Source organism: Cherax quadricarinatus, chromosome 9 (genome assembly GCF_038502225.1).
Source record: "Cherax quadricarinatus isolate ZL_2023a chromosome 9, ASM3850222v1, whole genome shotgun sequence".
Lineage (NCBI taxonomy): Eukaryota > Metazoa > Arthropoda > Malacostraca > Decapoda > Parastacidae > Cherax > Cherax quadricarinatus.
Window position 1 is genome coordinate 22,509,763 of NC_091300.1, and position 21,191 is coordinate 22,530,953.

Below are 21,191 nucleotides of genomic sequence, written 5' to 3' on the forward strand. Positions count from 1 at the left end.
TTAAAAATAGGAGAGGAGAGTTATTAAATGGAGAGTTAAAGGTACAGTGGACCCCCGCATAACGATCACCTCCAAATGCGACCAATTATGTAAGTGTATTTATGTAAGTGCGTTTGTATGTGTATGTTTGGGGGTCTGAAATTGACTAATCTACTTCACAATATTCCTTATGGGAAAAAATTCGGTCAGTACTGGCACCTGAACATACTACTGGAATGAAAAAAGTTCGTTAACCGGGGGTCCACTGTATTGGGAAGATGGAAGGAATATTTTGAGGAACTGTTAAATGTTGATGAAGATAGGGAAGCTGTGATTTCGTGTATAGGGCAAGGAGGAATAACATCTTGTAGGAGTGAGGAAGAGCCAGTTGTGAGTGTGAGGGAAGTTCGTGAGGCAGTAGGTAAAATGAAAGGGGGTAAGGCAGCCGGGATTGATGGGATTAAAGATAGAAATGTTAAAAGCAGGTGGGGATATAGTTTTGGAGTGGTTGGTGCAATTATTTAATAAATGTATGGAAGAGGGTAAGGTACCTAGGGATTGGCAGAGAGCATGCATAGTTCCTTTGTATAAAGGCAAAGGGAACAAAAGAGAGTGCAAAAATTATAGGGGTAGAAGTCTGTTGAGTATACCTGGTAAAGTGTATGGTAGTTATTATTGAAAGAATTAAGAGTAAGATGGAGAATAGGATAGCAGATTAACAAGGAGGCTTTAAGAAAGGTAGGGGGTGTGTGGACCAGGTGTTTACAGTGAAACATATAAGCGAACAGTATTTAGATAAGGCTAAAGAGGTATGTAGGAAAGAGGGAAATTATTTCCCAGTAAAAGTAGGCCTTGGACAAGGATGTGTGATGTCACCGTGGTTGTTTAATATATTTTTTATAGATGGGGTTGTAAGAGAAGTAAATGCGAGGGTCTTGGTAAGAGGCGTGGAGTTTAAAGATAAAGAATCACACAAAGTGGGAGTTGTCACAGTTGCTCTTTGCTGATGACACTCTGCTCTTGGGAGATTCTGAAGAGAAGTTGCAGAGGTTGGTGGATGAATTTGGTAGGGTATGCAAAAGAAGAAAAATTAAAGGTGAATACAGGAAAGAGTAAGGTTATGAGGATAACAAAAAGATTAGGTGATGAAAGATTGAATATCAGATTGGAGGGAGAGAGTATGGAGGAGGTGAACGTATTCAGATATTTGGGAGTGAACGTGTCAGCGGATGGGTCTATGAAAGATGAGGTGAATCATAGAATTGATGAGGGGAAAAGGGTGAGCGGTGCACTTAGGAGTCTGTGGAGACAAAGAACTTTGTCCTTGGAGGCAAAGAGGGGAATGTATGAGAGTATAGTTTTACCAACGCTCTTATATGGGTGTGAAGCATGGGTGATAAATGTTGCAGTGAGGAGAAGGCTGGAGGCAGTGGAGATGTCATGTCTGAGGGCAATGTGTGGTGTGAATATAATGCAGAGAATTCGTAGTTTGGAAGTTAGGAGGAGGTGCGGGATTACCAAAACTGTTGTCCAGAGGGCTGAGGAAGGGTTGTTGAGGTGGGTCGGACATGTAGAGAGAATGGAGCCAAACAGAATGACTTCAAGAGTATCAGTCTGTAGTGGAAGGAAGGCCGGGTAGGGGTCGGTCTAGGAAAGGTTGGAGGGAGAGGTAAAGGAGGTTTTGTGTGCGAGGGGCTTGGACTTCCAGCAGGCATGCTTGAGCATTTGATAGGAGTGAATGGAGACAAATGGTTTTTAATACTTGACGTGCTGTTGGAGTGTGAGCAAAGTAACATTTATTAAGGGATTCGGGGAAACTGGCAGGCCGGACTCGAGTCCTGGAGATGGGAAGTACTACAGCAGCAGCAGCAGCTGACAGTGGTACAACAGCAGCAGCAGCTGACAGTGCTACAGCAGCAGCAGACGATGCTACAGCAGCAGCAGACGATGCTACAGCAGCAGCAGACGATGCTACAGCAGCAGCAGCAGCTGACGGTGGTACAGCAGCAGCAGCAGCTGACGGTGGTACAGCAGCAGCAGCAGCTGACGGTGGTACAGCAGCAGCAGCAGCTGTACCACCAATAGTAGCGATGGTTGATTGGGGTTTATTATACAACCTGGCCAGCTCGGAGACACGCACTCCACTTTCATACTTATCAATGATCTTTTTCTTCATCTCTATAGTAATTCTCACCCTTATTGCTGTAGGGTTGGCACTAGAAGCTTTCTTGGGGCCCATGGTCACTTATTTTGCAGATAAAATCACCAAAAACACTAATAATACGAAATGTTCCGATTGTATGCTTGGATGTTACCGCGGAGGCTGGCTGGTAAACAATGCCACCGGCGGAACATGTGAGCGTGGCTCAGGCCGCACATAGACGCGTCTCAGACGAACAGCGTTGAGCGGGTTTTTTAGCGGTATGCGAGGCAAAATCTTGGCGATAAAATGTAGCGGTATGCGGATTTAACGTTATGTAAGGCCAACGGTATGCGGGGGTCCACTGTATACATATATGTATATATATGATGAAAGTATTTTCTTTTTGGGGATTTTCCTTATTTTTGGGTCACCCTGCCTCGGTGGGAGACGGCCGACTTGTTAAAAAAAAAAAAAAAAAAGTGCAAGTAGAAGCTAGACGTACCTGAATCTTGCATGTTTACGAGACAGAAAAAAAAAACACCAGCAATCCTACCATCGTGTAAAACAAATACAAGCTTCCTTTTTAACACTCCCTTGGTACAATGGTAGTACCTCCCTGAATGGTTGCTATCTACCAAATATAAAATCTAACAAAATTTTATAGTTATCCCTGACCGTCTGAGAGCCAGATGTAAATAATTACCAACTCAAACACGGTACTTTAACACTCACTTTCTAATGGTCCAAGCCAGGAGATCTTTGTGTGTTGATGTTCGGTTATGTCCCACTAAACCCTCAAGCAGGGACAACAGATTAATTTTTTGGGCACGACGTGTGAAGTGGAAATAGGGATCATTGTTGTGGTGGTATCGTTCCTCCTCATGCAGGGCATAGCCAATCAAGTGGAGGACCTTCTGTAGCTGCGACTCACTCACACTCTGAGTTTTCGTTTCGCTCATCCTGTGAGGTGATAAATTATAATGAAAAAATTATCCTATGGAAAGTGCATTACAAAACTGCAATACCATGAAGCCACTTGATATGAACTATCGTAGCAGATACAGCACCAGCATTCAAAACTCAACTTGGCCTATGTCTCAAAGTTATTTTTTTAAGACAATTATCCAAGAAAAATCAATGTAAGACAAAGTTTTTCCTCAGTAAGTCTTTATCAAAGTTTTCAATAAATCAAAATAAGTGATTGCCCTTCATAAATTTTGACCTTTGGATTCCTTTTACCTTATATGTATACATATAGACATAGAATGTTCTAACCCTACTGTAATAATTTATCATAATCAACGTGTTGAAGATGGAGAAGAATGCATACACTACCTTGGAATGCAAGTACATTAACGAGAAATGAGTGTACCATACATGGAAATTAACACACAACTTTGGAATGAGAATACATTACCTGGGAATGAGAGTCCACTACCTGAGAAAATAAGCAAGACTATGAAGCAGGAAGGTTGCCCAACCTGACCTTATAATGCAAACACTACTTTTTCATTATATACTTAATTTTTCAATGAAAGCTATTTAGGTTGAGTTAGTTTAGGTTAACATAAATTAACCAAATTTAACTCATTATAGTATGCATTAAGAGCAATAAATGCAATAAGGTATAACTGTGAAACCACTTTTAATGGTCAAATTTAAAACTGTGAACCAACAAGAAGACTGAGGAAGCATGACAATACAATTCATATTTTAATGTCACAGTCACTTTATTGGTGGTCTGCATCAGAGTAGTAAAATACTGACACTTTCTTATGAACACAGGTTGGGATTATCAAAAAGATAAACATTTTTTTTTTCCAACATGTCGGCCGTCTCCCACCGAGGCAGGGTGACCCAAAGAGAAAGAAAATCCCCAAAAAGAAAATACTTTCATCATCATTCAACACTTTCACCTCACTCACACATGATCACTGTTTTTGCAGAGGTGCCCAGAATACAACAGCTTAGAAGAACATACGTATAAAAATACACAATATATCTCTCCAAACTGCCAATATCCCAAACCCCTCCTTTAGAGTGCAGGCATTGTACTTCCCATTTCCAGGACTCAAGTCTGGTTATATAAAATAAACGGTTTCCCTGAATCCCTTCACTAAATATTACCCTGCTCACACTCCAACAGATCGTCAGGTCCCAAATACCATTTGTCTCCATTCCCTCCTATCTAACACGCTCACGCACGCTTGCTGGAAGTCCAAACCCCTCGCCCACAACACCTCCTTTACCCCCTCCCTCCAACCTTTTCGAGGACGACCCCTATCCCGCCTTCCTTCCCCTACAGATTTGTACGCTCTCCATGTCATTCTACTTTGATCCATTCTCTCTAAATGACCAAACCACCTCAAAAACCCTCTTCTGCCCTCTTGACTAATACTTTTATTAACTCCACACCTTCTCCTAATTTCGACACTCCGAATTTTCTGCATAATATTTACACCACACACTGCTCTTAGACAGGACATCTCCACTGCCTCCAACCACCTCCTTGCTGCAGCATTTACAACCCAAGCTTCACACCCATATAAGAGTGTTGGTACTACTATACTTTCATACATTCCCTTCTTTGCCTCCATAGATAACATTTTTTGCCTCCACATATACCTCAATGCACCACTCACCTTTTTTCCTACATCAATTCTATGATTAACCTCATCCTCCATAAATCCATCCGCTGACACGTCAACTCCCAAATATCTGAAAACATTCACTTCTTCCATACTCCTCCTCCCCAATTTGATATCCAATTTTTCTTTATCTAAATCATTTGATACTCTCATCACCTTACTCTTTTCTATGTTCACTTTCAACTTTCTACCTTTACACACATTCCCAAATTCGTCCACTAACCTTTGCAATTTTTCTTTAGAATCTCCCATAAGCACAGCATCATCAGCAAAAAGTAACTGTGTCAATTCCCATTTTGAATTTGATTCCCCACAATTTAATCCCACCCCTCTCCCGAACACCTTAGCATTTACTTCCTTTACAACCCCATCTATAAATATATTACACAACCATGGTGACATTACATATCCCTGTCTAAGACCTACTTTTACCGGGAAGTAGTCTCCCTCTCTTCTACACACCCTAACCTGAGCCTCAGTATCCTCATAAAAACTCTTTACAGCATTTAATAACTTACCACCCATTCCATATACTTGCAACATCTGCCACATTGTGTCAGCATAGTTGCTGATCCCTGTATTCCCAGTATTATATAGCATAGCATATTAGTATCATCCCTGTGCTTTAGACACGAGATCCCTCGTAGGCCTTTGGCTTTGTGTGACGTCATAGGGATACACATGGGCAGTGATCCCTCTGTCCCGTTCTCACTCGGCGGCAGACCTACAAGGCGTGAACAGGCTAGGCACCGGGCTCCATCTCTCATCTCAGTCTGACAATACACCTACCATCCTACAAGTGTGTCTACCTTATCCTACGATATCTCCATTCAAGAACCCCTTACCACATGGGCAGTGATCCCTCTGTCCCGTTCTCACTCGGCGGCAGACCTACAAGGCGTGAACAGGCTAGGCACCGGGCTCCATCTCTCATCTCAGTCTGACAATACACCTACCATCCTACAAGTGTGTCTACCTTATCCTACGATATCTCCATTCAAGAACCCCTTACGATAAATGGTGGCAGCGGTGGGATCGTAATTCTGACGATTACAGCAATTTCTGGAGATAAAATTGTCGACCAGCAAGACGGCCATTTCGTGTTACCAGTAGGCCTACCGAGGTTCACCCCATCCAGCTACCTCAAGCCAGCTACTCTACCAGCTTCTACATTATTCACTGGTCAGTCTCTTTGTATTAGTGGTTATCTGCTTTTGCATTACTCCCGAGGGGTTGACCCGAGTTTGCAAAATAAGCCAGCTTCCAGTCTGTGGTGGGGGAGTCAGAACACCCGAGTCCAGTCCAGCCTAGCCTACTCCATCCAATTATTTTGCCTGCCAAGCCAGCTTCCACCCCTGCTGTGCTCATCGTGTGAAGTTATCAAGCTATTCTGTGTGAAGGGTTAAGATAAGCCAGCTAGCAACTAACCCAGGTGTCTTACCCCAGTACTCAAGCAAGCCACATGAGTAGTCTTCATCGCTTGTGATTCAAGTTCCAAGCATTCTGAGTGCTCCTTGTCATCCTTGTGGTGTTGTAGTATTTCGTGGGTTTCTTCTAAGCCAGCCGGCTTAGAATTATCTTCGCGGCAGTGTGGGTTTTCTCAGTGAGGCTTACGACGTTCAACCCATAAGCCCAGCCACTCACGATCACGTGTGTCGCACCATTGCCGGTCTCAGACGCCTCGCTCAGCCATTACCCACAAACCCAACTACAGTCGGCCATTACAACTCACCTACCTCATCAGTGTTTTGGTGCACTGCTAAGGGTTGTAGCACCATATTTTAAGGACCACATAGGGGGTCAAGAGCTAGAGAGTGGCGCGCCATCTTTAAAAGCCTCCTGTGTGTTGTCTCTCGCCGATTTAAGCGCAATTCTACGATCATCTGTGCAGAGGACAGCAGCAGGACGATATAAACAATCCATCAGTCTCATTTTTTCAAGTGTTACAGCTAAAATATTTTTTTTTAGAGACATTTGCGAGTGTTGAGACATTTCTTTTGTGTTCCCAGTGAATTTTTCTCTTAGTGACATTCAGTGACTCTTGATCAGACTCAGTGTTTATCATGTACTGATTGCATTCATTTCTTTTAATCTCCTTAATTCAGTGTTAATTTTCGTGCATTATTTTATATCTGTTGTGTTGTGTATCTTTTTATACACTTGAAGTAAGTACTTAGTGTTTCCTTTGTTGTGTGTGCAACATATGAGCAATATAGAACTTGTGTTTAAACTTCAGAATTCCAGTGAATTAACTCAGTAAATTTTTCACCTCATATTCTGCATCACAACTCAGTGTTGTCTGTTATTTTTTTCTTCCCAGCATTTGTGTAATTTTATTTTTTTTGTTCCCTGTGTGTTGAACATTCTTGTGTTCATATTCCTTTATTCAGCCAGTGTTTAATTTGTCTTATTTCCACAGACAATAGTGCCATTTTTTAAGTCCCAGCAAGAACTCAATTTTACAAAATTTTTCACACATCAAGTTTCATTGCAAGAAAATTCTAGTACTGTGTTTATGTTGATGTGTTGTGTTCTGCATCTCTGTAAGTGTTGTATTCCCTTTTGTTGTGTTTTTTGCACCTATTAATTTTTTTTTCATATTTTATTGAACAAATTCACTCTTAGTGAAATTTTTTAAGTTCTCCTTTTAAAGTAAATTGTTCTTTTGCTTGTTGTTTAAGTGCAGTTAAGAGTTAAAGTGTTCATTCCTTGATATATTTCTTTTCTTGTGTGTTATAATTTTTATTATTGCACATAGACTCATTTTGCAATAATTCTTGTGCAAATATTGTGTTGCTATTAAAGTTTTTCTTGCAGAAAATTTTATGCAGTGTTGTGCAATACAGTTTATTACAGTGCAGTTTCTTATGCTCTGTTCTGTGCATAGTATTTTATTCTGTCTGTCATTTTATTTTTTTTAATTTCAGTGAATTGTGTGTTTGTTTTAATTTCTGCACAAGTTTATTGAGTCCATTTTATTATTTTATTGTGTATTTTCCTTGTTGCATTGAAAGTAAAGACAACTCACTGTGCCATTTATTCAATTTAAAGTAAAAGTTGAGCATATTAGATTTGAGCAAAGTACAAGTTCTCTTGATTTTCAGTGTTTGTTAAATTGCATATTCTTCTTGTGTGAGTCCTTTGCTTACTGTGTAACTTGTCAATTTTTAATTACTTATGCAGAATAGTTAAGCATTTTTTTCCATTTAAGCTTATTGTGTCATTCTCTCCATTTTTCTTGACTTATGCCCTTCAGTATTTTCACTGAGAAGATGTCCCAGTCACTTTTGAATATTCACTTAGTGTATCATGCCAGTCAAAGTCAATATGAATCAGTCCACAGTACCAACATTCCCTTACTGACTGAAAGACAATACCTAGCCCTTGAGCAATGTGTTTGTTCTCACAGCTTGTATCTGAGATTTGTTAAAGTGCTGCGAAATGTGAAGTTCAGATTAAGTTCTTATAGATCCGTGAATTACTTATTAACGTAGCCGAGCGGTCAGGCACTAGTAATTCTGTCATTCCCGTCTGTGTTCCACCTATACCTACAGACTTGTGTCCGGGGACACTCAGACTGCCTTGAGTACACAGCCTATCCCTGCAATGACTGCTAGTTCGAGTAGTAGTTTCGCCACAGGGGATGCCTTGTCAGAAAACGATTACTTGCAACTAGTAATGCCATCTCTTGTTGATGTGACATGCTGTCTGCAGAAAGACGTCTCTGTTACAGCTAGTGTTCTCACTAGAGTGTCTGTTGTTGTTCCTAATGTTCCAGATGGTGATCCCATCCTAGTTGACAGTAATCAGTGCATTGTAAGAAGTTATTTCTCGAGTAACTTTCACATGTTAACGTTTGTAAGTGTAGTTTCTTTATAGCTGATACCTCGTGTCACTGTGTGCGACTCAGATTGAATATCAGCATTGTTCACCGTGTTCATTTCTTTTCTCCTGTGCTTGCAGTTGAGATAGTAGATTCACTATGCTGACAATTGCTCCTCTGTCCACTCTATCATATGCCTTTTCTAAATCCATAAATGCAATAAAAACTTCCCTACCTTTATCTAAATACTGTTCACATATATGCTTCAATGTAAACACTTGATCTACACATCCCCTACCCACTCTGAAGCCTCCTTGCTCATCTGCAATTCTACATTCTGTCTTACCTCTAATTCTTTCAATAATAACCCTACCGTACACTTTTCCTGGTATACTCAGTAAACTTATTCCTCTATAATTTTTACAATCTCTTTTGTCCCCCTTCCCTTTATATAAAGGGACTATACACGCTCTCCGCCAATCCCTAGGTACCTTCCCCTCTTTCATACATTTATTAAACAAAAATACCAACCACTCCAACACTGTCCTCCCCCCCGCTTTTAACATTTCTGTCATGATCCCGTCAGTTCCAGCTGCTTTACCCCCTTTCATTCTATGTAATGCCTCACGCACCTCCCCCACACTCACATCCTGCTCTTCTTCACTCCTAAAAGATGATATACCTCCCTTGCCAGTGCATGAAATTACCGCCTCCCTTTCTTCGTCGGCATTAAAAAGCTCCTCAAAATATTCTCGCCATCCACCCAAAATCTCCATCTCCCCATCTACTAACTCCCCTTCTCTGTTTTAAACTGACAAATCCATTTGTTCCCTAGGCTTTCTTAACTTGTTTAACTCCAAAATTTTTTTCTTATTTTCATTAAAATTTCTTGACAGTACCTCTCCTACTCTATCATTAATTAGAACAAGAACTAAGATAAAATCAAAGATAACTCAGATGAGTGTGTATAAATAAACGCGTACATGTATGTTTAGTGTGACCTAAGTGTAAGTAGAAGTAGCAAGGCATACCTATAATCTTGCATATTTATGAGACAGACAAAAGACACCAGCAATCCTACCATCATGTAAAACAATTACAGGCTTTCGTTTTACACTCACTTGGCAGAACGGTAGTACCTCCCTGGGTGGTTGCTGTCTACCAACCTACTACCTACATATACATATAAATATAAATATACATATAAACATTAATGAACAAAACTGATCTAACAAAAATATTAAAAATATCTAACCTCTTGAGAACAGTTTTGATAATGTGAAGGAACACATCACACTGAAGAATATTCACTATCATGGTAAATGGTACTGTGAAGGGTGGAGGGACTGGAGGTGGACAGCACTCCTCTTCACCTGCTGCCTTCTTTCTTGCACGTTGCCCAACCTGAAAATACATACAGTAGTGCACTGAGGAGTCTGTGGAGACAAAGAACGTTATCCATGGAAGCAAAGAGGGGAAGGTATGAGAGTATAGTTGTATCAATGCTCTTATACGAGTGTGAAGCATGGGTGGTGAACATTGCAACAAGAAGGCTGGAGGCAGTGGAGATGTCATGTCTGAGGGCAATGTGAAGTGTGAATATAATACAGAGAATTCATAGTTCAGAAATCAGGAGGAGGTGCGGGGTTACTAAAAGTATTATCCACAGGGCTGAGGAGAGGTTGTTGAGGTGGTTCGGACATTTAGAGAGAATGGAGCAAAGTAGAATGACGGAGAGAATGTAAATCTGTAGTGGAAGAAAGGCGGGGTAGGGGCCGTCCTAGGAAAGGTTGGAGGGAGGGGGTAAAGGAGATTTTGTGTGTGAGGGGCTTGGACTTCCAGCAAGCATGAATGAGCATGCTAGATAGGAGTGGAGACAAATAGTTTTTATGACTTGACGTGCTGTTAGAGTGTGAGCAAAGTAGCATTTATGAAGGGATTCAGAGAAATGGGCAAGGGGGCCTGGAGGTGGGAAGTACAGTGCCTGCACTTTGGAGGGGTGTTGATGTTACAGTTTTTTTTTAACTGTAGTGTAGGTGTGCCTCTGGCAAGACAGTGATGGAGTGAATGATGATTAAAGTGTTTCTTCTTTTCTGGGTCACCCTGCCTTGGTGGGAAACTACCGACGTGTTAACAAAAAAAAAAATCAACCAAAGATATTTAAAATGATCCCTAACAGCGTGCCCAGTACTCCGACACTGTGGTGCCTGCACCTAAAAAATACACACTGATAAGACAAAATACCCAAATATTCTACAAAATGGCTCCCACAACCAAAATATAATTATAATAACTGAAGACAACAGAATACTTAAAATGTCCTTGTTGAATGATAGAAAAGACACATTATGACCAAAAACAAAACATCAAAGGTTATACAAAAGTCAATAAAGCTTTGTTACCACCATTAACAAAGAGAACAAGAAACCTAAGTTATAAAGTGAGGAAAAAAAGCAGTGCCAAAAAGTACAAGAAAGATCGTCTTTACAAATAGTGGAAGAATGCTAGAAGTGGATCAGAGGGAACTAGTAAATTCTACTCCCAGCAAAAGCAAGGCAATAATGTTGGGAGACAAGCAAAGGAGCAGGAGAATGGGGAAAAAACTTCACAGAAGCAGTTAAATAAAAAGCCCTAGCAATAACAATTACCCTAAACCCATCCTCTGAAATACATATAACATCAGCAACACAAGCTAAGCTCACAAACTTAAGAATGGCATTCAGAACTTGTAGAGCACTTTAAAAACTATCTTTAACTTAAATATGCAACTCATTTTTGAGCAAGAGGCATAAGTATAGAACCTCTTGCCTAATAATACAGCACGAAAATTTAAAAACTTCAAGTGAGTGCTCTAGACTGGTGCCAAGGTAGAAAGTAATCATTTATGAAGAAAGAATTTTAGACCCAGGCCTTTTGCTTTTGGATGAATAAAGAACAAAAATATTTCATTAATACTGTGGGAAATAAACAGAACAGACAAATATAGGCTCATTACCAGGGAACAATCAAGCCTGCATGACTGGAAACTGTACATGCAGTACAGCCACAGGAATATCTTGAAAGTTCTCTATGTGAAAAAGTTGAATGAGCACCAGAATGAGAGTGGAAGCAGACTTCATAAGAGGTTCAGAAGTAGATCTGACAAAGCTACTGTATTTTATATTATTTGGTCAAATAAATGTAATTTACTGAGACAATGTGAATGCCATAGAAACTGTTAATAGTGCGTATTATACTTAACCTGAAAAAAAAGGAGGGGGGGGGGGGAATTGACAGATGAAACAAAATAGGTTAATGAATGAGATACAAACTAAATTTTTAGAAATGCTGTCTTTTAAAGACAGGATTGAGAGGACACTACACTATAAGACACTACAATCATAGCTCCAATAACTGAAAACTGGGAAGATTTACTAAATCCAACATATACAAAAAAAATACATGTTAAATTATGAAAACAATCAATAAAGTGCAGTATTTTCAGCCAATTCCACTGTTCCAGCTGACTAAAGTCATAGGTAATTCGCTAGAACTCCATTTGTTCTATTGATCAAGTACAAGAAACTGCCCATTTACCAATTTTAACTACCCAATGAAGTGGTCAGAAATTGGCAATTTGGCCAATTTCAAAAGATGCCAATTTTAAAATAGGGTCCAGAATAAACAAGGCAGACATTCCTGGCACTAAAATAACATTTTTCTCTGGTTATTAGTCACATCTCCAGGACCTTCTTATATTACTCTTGCTTTCCATTTTGAAATTTTATTCTCACAAAAAATAGATGTACTGTTATGCAGACTATTGCATTATTATAATAATTGTATAAGTAATGTCAAGCCATTCATGACTGCATATTAGACTGGCCAGTTGGACACATATTGGACACGTATTTGTTTACTCTCAAGCATAATAAAAAATCAAGCATTTCCGCTACTTTGAGCTCAATTTCCAGGTACTTTTCATCATGAAACCAATCAAAATCATTCCATTTCTGTAACATACCTCCCATTCTATCAAATGAAATCAAGAAAACGAGAATACAACCACAAATACCATACGAAAATGCATCACAAAGTCACAGTTTTAAACTAAAAACATGGTCGGAGCTTTTTTCTCATTATTCACTGCGTGCTGTAAGATTTTTTTTATACTCCACACAATGACCATGCAGACCCATTCTTTTATATGTAGGCCTACCAACATTCTTCCACCAGATTTGAAGGAGCTAGAATTTTAGCGTAGTATTACGGGACCAACACTGGCTCTCAATCTGTAATATTATGGGACTGACACTGAAAGGGTTAATATGGGTTTAGAAACATTCTCTATAAGGAGTTACTATTTTAACAATGAATATTATTACCAGCACTCCTATACTACATACAGCTTTAACTATTGTTAAGAAAATAATCATAAAATTACCTAGAAGACATAATATTTCACCAATAAAATACACAAGCAACTAAAGTTACTACAGTACAAATATGCAATTTCTCTAGACAGATAAGAACAGTGTTGTGATGATCAATTAATTGTACACTATCCAGCATAAGATCTTACTTCTGACTTGCTCTGTTCTTCTCGGGTGTAGTGGTAAAAGAAGAGGTTGTAGTGAGAGTAGTAGGATTTCTTAAGTTCAAAATAGCCCTTTGTAGCACCAGATGACTTCTTGAAATCTGCAACTTCATCAATAACCTGTACAGAAGGGTAAAGAATAATTGTAAATACTTTTATCTTTTAAAATGAACAAATAAAAAGCAATAACAAAAACTAAAAACTACAAATGCAAAAACAAACAAAAACAATAGAAAAAAGACAATATACAATATAGTAGAGGCCCCGCTTTATGGTGTTTCGCCTTACAGCGTTCCGCTAATACGGCGATTTCAAATTATGACCAAAACTTGCTATACGGCTCCCAGTCTTTCTAATACGGCGCACTCCACCCAGTTTGTTTACATTCTCCGTAAACACATCTCTATATTATGTCAGGAAACTTTCCAAAATTTCAAGTGTTTTAAGTTATTGCATATTTTATATTTTTTTATTATTATTATTATCACACTGGCCGATTCCCACCAAGGCAGGGTGGCCCGAAAAAGAAAAACTTTCACCATCATTCACTCCATCACTGTCTTGCCAGAAGGGTGCTTTACACTACAGTTTTTAAACTGCAACATTAACACCCCTCCTTCAGAGTGCAGGCACTGTACTTCCCATCTCCAGGACTCAAGTCCGGCCTGCCGGTTTCCCTGAATCCCTTCATAAATGTTACTTTGCTCACACTCCAACAGCACGTCAAGTATTAAAAACCATTTGTCTCCATTCACTCCTATCAAACACGCTCACGCATGCCTGCTGGAAGTCCAAGCCCCTCGCACACAAAACCTCCTTTACCCCCTCCCTCCAACCTTTCCTAGGCCGACCCCTACCCCGCCTTCCTTCCACTACAGACTGATACACTCTTGAAGTCATTCTGTTTCGCTCCATTCTCTCTACATGTCCGAACCACCTCAACAACCCTTCCTCAGCCCTCTGGACAACAGTTTTGGTAATCCCGCACCTCCTCTTAACTTCCAAACTACGAATTCTCTGCATTATATTCACACCACACATTGCCCTCAGACATGACATCTCCACTGCCTCCAGCCTTCTCCTCGTTGCAACATTCATCACCCACGCTTCACACCCATATAAGAGCGTTGGTAAAACTATACTCTCATACATTCCCCTCTTTGCCTCCAAGGACAAAGTTCTTTGTCTCCACAGACTCCTAAGTGCGCCACTCACTCTTTTTCCCTCATCAATTCTATGATTCACCTCATCTTTCATAGACCCATCCGCTGACACGTCCACTCCCAAATATCTGAATACGTTCACCTCCTCCATACTCTCTCCCTCCAATCTGATATTCAATCTTTCATCACCTAATCTTTTTGTTATCCTCATAACCTTACTCTTTCCTGTATTCACCTTTAATTTTCTTCTTTTGCACACCCTACCAAATTCATCCACCAATCTCTGCAACTTCTCTTCAGAATCTCCCAAGAGCACAGTGTCATCAGCAAAGAGCAGCTGTGACAACTCCCACTTTGTGTGTGATTCTTTATCTTTTAACTCCACGCCTCTTGCCAAGACCCTCGCATTTACTTCTCTTACAACCCCATCAATAAATATATTAAACAACCACGGTGACATCACACATCCCTGTCTAAGGCCTACTTTTACTGGGAAAAAATTTCCCTCTTTCCTACATACTCTAACTTGAGCCTCACTATCCTTGTAAAAACTCTTCACTGCTTTCAGTAACCTACCTCCTACACCACACACTTGCAACATCTGCCACATTGCCCCCCCTATCCACCCTGTCATACGCCTTTTCCAAATCCATAAATGCCACAAAGACCTCTTTAGCCTTATCTAAATACTGTTCACTTATATGTTTCACTGTAAACACCTGGTCCACACACCCCCTACCTTTCCTAAAGCCTCCTTGTTCATCTGCTATCCTATTCTCCGTCTTACTCTTAATTCTTTCAATTATAACTCTACCATACACTTTACCAGGTATACTCAACAGACTTATCCCCCTATAATTTTTGCACTCTCTTTTATCCTCTTTGCCTTTATACAAAGGAACTATGCATGCTCTCTGCCAATCCCTAGGTACCTTACCCTCTTCCATACATTTATTAAATAATTGCACAACCACTCCAAAACTATATCCCCACCTGCTTTTAACATTTCTATCTTTATCCCATCAATCCCGGCTGCCTTACCCCCTTTCACTTTACCTACTGCCTCACGAACTTCCCCCACACTCACAACTGGCTCTTCCTCACTCCTACAAGATGTTATTCCTCCTTGCCCTATATTTTATATGTACTCTGATAATTATACTTATGTATAACTGTACCTAAATATGCTTAAACACTGTGCTGGCATGCAGGCACACATTAAAATCACTAAGAGTCTCTCTACTCTTGATGCCATATTAATAATAATACATAATCTCTTGGGAGCATTAAATGTTGTATGATACATTAATATAGACATTTCCATTAATCCATCTATGATATTTTTTCAAAATGATAATAAACACACTACATAACATATAAACATGATAAATACACCCCACAGTAGAATAAATTAACATAAATATGAGATGTGGTAGCCAGGTAACTTGTAGTCCAACATCAGAGAAAATGTATACACTATAATATTACTGGGGGTAACTAGAAAATTATTTATTTTGTATTTAAGTAAGTTTACTCAGGTATACACAAATAGAGTTACATAGATTATCATACATAGCAGCATATATGTAGAGAACCTAGGATAGCCCAAAAACATCCAAGTGATTTATTTCCATATGCCTTCACTCAGTGTCATTTCTTCTAAAAATGATGTTACATGAGAATTGGAGTGTTTCTCTATGTATTTTACTGTATCACCATGGAAAAAATTGGACACAATGTAAAGTTTTTTTTTTTTTTTCAACAAGTTGGTCGTCTCCCACCGAGGCAGGGTGACCCAAAAAAGAAAGAAAATCCCCAAAAAGAAAATACTTTCATCATCATTCAACACTTTCACCACACTCACACATTATCACTGCTTTTGCAGAGGTGCTCAGAATACAACAGTTTAGAAGCATATACGTATAATATACATATTATGGTATAATACAAAAAAATGTATGAACGAAAACCAGACGCATTCGTATGGTTTGTTTACATTACGTGTGGGTGGGGTGGGGCGGGAAGGGCTGCCTTGGCTGGCTACTATACTTCACAAACCTGACTTCCTACAAATAAAACTCGCCTCTCACCCTACATTAAGACTACAAATATTTTAAGGTAAGTAATGGGTGTACTGTGTGTGTATTTTACTTTTTATTATTTTTAATGCCTAGTTTAATTGCTAACTTAATATGTTTTAGTGTAAACTTGTTATCTGGCATTTATATGCATTTATAAGTGGAAAAAATGGTGCTCTGCTTTCCGGTAATGTCTGCTTTTCAGAAGTAGCCTGGAACTAACCTGCAATGTAAGTGGGGCCCTACTGTACTCGGATAATGGAAAGGAACTATTACATTTATGGATTTAGAAAGAGCATATGATAAGGTGAATAAGGAACCTCTGTGGCAGATGTTGCAAATATATGGAATAGGTAAGTTACTAAAAGCAAAAGAAGTGAATACTAGGGTGTTGGGGAGAGGCATGTGATCAAGAGACGATTCTTACATGAAGTATGAATTATAACATTTACTCTTTGCCTATGACAATTCTATTGGTTAATTCTGAAGAGAAGTTGCAAAGGTTGCTGGAAGAACTTAGAAAGGTGTATAATTAAAAGGAAATAAAAAACAAGTACAGTAAGACCCCACTCATATGGAAGGTTAGGTTCCAGGCTACCGCCTTAAAGCAAAAATCAGTAAAGCGTAATGCCATTTTTTCCACTTATCAATGTATAGTAAAGGGTTGTCACAAGAAGGGTTGGGGAGCTGGGTGTTAAGTGACAAGGGCTTTATCATCCAGCAGGCATGTTTGAGCTTATTAAATTGGAATGAGCAGAGGTAAGCAACTTCTATGGACTGACAAGTCCTCAGAGTGCACAGTGTAACATTATGAAAGAATTCAGGAGAACAGCATTATGAAGGAATTTAGGAGAACAGAATTAAAATCAGCCAAGTATCAAGTAGCAAAACATTAAAGCAAAATAGTCAGTTTAAATACTCTAAAGCTGTATAATAAAAAATATTAAACAAACCTTTTCCATGCCAGTCTCATGATTGGTTCCTTCAGGAAGAGCCTTATTTAGAACAGAGTGTGGCATAGGTTCAATACAAAGGAGTTGAATGATTTCTTTCTTAATTTTATCCTCTTCCTCAATATGGCCAATGCCTGGAGTGTATCGTTCTGCCACCAGTGTCATTACCAACTGCAGGTACTCCTCCACAAGCACTACAGTTTGTCTCATGTTATCTTCATCATTACCCTGAAAAATTTTTTGTTAGCAAGTAAACAAAATTTCTTAACATAGTTAATCATATCAATCTATTTCAACAATTTTCTGTTAAAGCACTAATCAAACAAAATATACAAAAAAAATGTCTTAAATATTTTTTATTAGGAAGACTAAATGTATGAATACTTTGCAGTAGCTCTCCTTACTAAAGAAAAGCTGACCTGGGTGCCAAATAACATCTCTGATTTACTCAGTTCTTATAATGAATCCATCTAAGCATTGCCTTACCTTCCTATTGATGAGATTTATGGATTAGTGTATCACACTAATCCATAAATCTCATTAAGCATGTAAACCTATATATATATAGAGTATTAATTTTCTAATTGTATTTTTTAACATGCTAGCCGTCTCCCGAGGCAGGGTGACCCCCCACAAAAAAAATAATAAAAAATCACCATCATTCACACTACCACTGTATTTGCTGAGTGGTGCAAATACAACAGTTTAGATATCAATAACAGCAAATATCCCAAACATCCCCTTTAAAGTGCAGGCACTGTACTTCCTACCTCCAGGACTCAAGTCTGGCTAACCAGTTTCCCTGAATCCCTTCACAAAATATTACCCTGCTCACACTCCAACAGCTCATCAAGTCTCAAAAACCATTCATCTCCACTCACTCCTATACACGCTCACACGTGCCTGCTGCATGTCCAAGCCCCTTGCACACAAAACCTCTTTTATCCCCTTCCTCCATCCTTTCCTTGGACAACCCCTACCCCTCCTTACCTCCACTACAGATTTATACACACTCCAAGTCATCCTATTTTGCTCCATCCTCTCTAAATGACAACTCAACAATCCCTCCTCAGCCCGCCGAATAACACTCTCAGTAACTGCACCTCCTCCTAATTTCCACACTATGAATTTTCTGCATAACATTTACACCACACACTGCCCTTAGACACAACATCTGTTTATCTCTAGTTACCTTGCTTCAAGGAACTTAATCTTTAAATACTAAAACCAGTTATAAATACACCACATACTCATATGGGAACTGCTCAAACAATTAAAGAAAAACCCTTACCTTTAAATAGTTTATTTCATAATCTTCTCTTGCCCAGCTCATTAAGTTGAATCTGTTCATGAGATGCACCAGAAACTCATTAGAGTCTATAAGAGTAGCAGCTATCTGTAAGAGCATCACATCACGATCTAGCATCTCTTGTCTACATCGTACATTATGGTAGAAATATATCTGGTTGATGAGGGAGAAGCCATTACGTCGCCACATCCCAGCATGAACCTGAGATTAAATTATCTAGAATTAAAACATTTTAATATGAAGATACAGCAAATGTTAAAATGTGACATAAATGTGAAGAACAAATTAGAAGATTCGAAATACAGGACCTATGGAAATTTATTTTAATTAAAACTAAAAGCATGATTGACTGTTCCTGAAGATTACTGTCCTGAACATCTTGCTTTGTTCTCACAATCCTGCCGAGTATAGAAGATATGAAATATTCAGTGTCATTTTATGATAGCTCTCTTGATGTAATACTTTTATATACTTCCCAGGAATGAGCCTCTCCATCCTATCAAACCGAGATATATCTACTTTACCTGAGCAATCATGACTTGTGTTCTGAGAACTGGTTCCATCAGTTCCTCAGGAGATGGCTTGCCTTTCACTAAAAATTCAGGAGAATTGTAGTTAAGGCCATATTTATCAAGATGAAGTGTCAGACCTGCTACCAAGCGAGAGAGTGGGAGATGGATTGACACTGGTGCTGAGGAGACATCATACTCAATACAGGATACAGAATAATCTAACAATTCCCGAACGTATCTTCTCCGTGTTGCTTCTGTACCCAAGTCTCCAAGAGACTTCATTAATAACCTGAAAGAACATTTTAAAAAATTAAAACTGGCTTTTCTTCTCAGGTTTAGAGTCTTGTTTCTCTCCATCAGAAGTAAGGAAATTCAGTACACAATTTACACAAATATTTTCAACAGTGAATTTAAGAGGCATTAAATTTTTTGCCAATAACACTGGTCTGCATCTGGAATGTTTTTAATTATTATTTTTATTCATGGGCTGCTGATTTTAAATATCTAAACCATTTTGCTCTATCACATAAGGATTTTGAATAAAATACAAATTAATGATAAAAAAATGTGAATTATTAATAAATTGTTAATTTATTAAAATTAGGCAAGCAATCATGAAAAAGCACCTTCTGTTAGTTTTAAGAATATATGAATTCCAAATCAAAATGAATCAACTCGAATGATTTTATAAAAACTATGCCCCTAATGGTTAGCCTACATACTGACTCGAAGGAGGATTGCTTTGATTTTCACTTGTGCTGTGCATTGAGACCATTACATTTCAATGACAAGCAGTAATCCGCCATCATGCCGACATTCCATTTGCCCTGGTATTGAGTTTCCATGGTGCAAATATCCTGATGGAACGCTCTCCTTGTTCCTCACTGTAGTCCCCACAAATGTTGGGAAAATAGTAAAGATGCGAGTACAGAAAGTGCATCTTCACATTCATTCTAGACCCAAGATGTTGGAAACCTGAAATCAGGTCTTATATCATTTTTTCATATTTGGGGGAGCACCTGTTTCCCATGAATTTGTGGACAATCTGCTTGAATGAAAACCAGGCATTCACCTCAACACCTGCTAATGCTTCATCAGTTCCTGAATCTGAGGGCCAACAAAGATTCCTGCCTTTAGCTTGCCTTCACTTATACAAGGAAACTGACTCCAGGTACTTGAAAGCAGTTCCATTCTTGTTTAAGGTCTTCACAAAATTTTTTTAAGTCCTAATTTGATGTGGAGTGGTGGTAGCAGAATTTTCTTGGGGTCAACTAGTGGCACAGTTTTCTAGTTGTGATTTCCAGGCAAGAAGCTGGTACTTGGTGGCCAGTCTTTTTGTTCATAGTGCTGGCTGTCTGCCCTACTATCCCAAAGACACAGAAAACAGGGATACTTAGTGTATCTGCCTTAACCCTTTCAGGGTCCAAGGCCCAAATCTGGAGTCATGCACCAGTGTCCAAGAATTTTCAAAAAAAAAAAATTTGTTATTTTTTCTTATGAAATCGTAGAGAATCTTTTTGTGAAGGTAATAAAACAAAAAGTACGAAATTTGGTGGAAAATTGACGAAATTATGCTCTCGCGAATTTTGATGTGTCAGCGATATTTACGAATCGGCGATTTTGCCGACTTTGACTCCCATTTTAGGCCAATTACATTATTCCAATCAACCAAATTCTTAGCTATCTCACTAGTATTACTTCTGTTCTATCGATTGAGCACAAGAAATCGCCAAGTCAAATGTTTCAACTACAAAATAAAGTGATCGGAAATTGTTAATTTGGCCAATTTAACACAAAGTTCAAAATATTCCAATTTCAAAATAGGGTCCAGAATGAACAATGTAGGCATTCCTGGCACTAAACTAACATTTCCTCTGTTCATTAGTTATGTTTTGAGGCTTTACAAATAAATTTCATTTTGATTTTTTATTCACATAATGAATTTTTATTCACACCAAAAAATAGAAGATTTACTGTTATGCAATACTGTAATAATTGTATAAATAT

General features: G+C 38.8%; 1 protein-coding gene across 6 annotated transcripts in view; it reads right to left on the reverse strand.

Annotated features, from left to right (window-relative positions):
* Positions 1–21,191, reverse strand: part of Ubr1 (Ubr1 ubiquitin ligase) — a 288,431-nt gene that overhangs the window by 177,526 nt on the left and 89,714 nt on the right. For all 6 annotated transcript variants that reach the window (XM_070083324.1, XM_070083319.1, XM_070083320.1 and 3 more), the window contains exons 13-18: positions 19,197–19,473; positions 18,655–18,873; positions 17,364–17,591; positions 13,155–13,289; positions 9,849–9,997; positions 2,855–3,082 (exon numbers count right to left, since the gene is read on the reverse strand). In XM_070083324.1, coding sequence (XP_069939425.1) covers positions 2,855–3,082; positions 9,849–9,997; positions 13,155–13,289; positions 17,364–17,591; positions 18,655–18,873; positions 19,197–19,473 — 1,236 coding nt within the window. The remainder of the gene's footprint in view (positions 1–2,854; positions 3,083–9,848; positions 9,998–13,154; positions 13,290–17,363; positions 17,592–18,654; positions 18,874–19,196; positions 19,474–21,191) is intronic.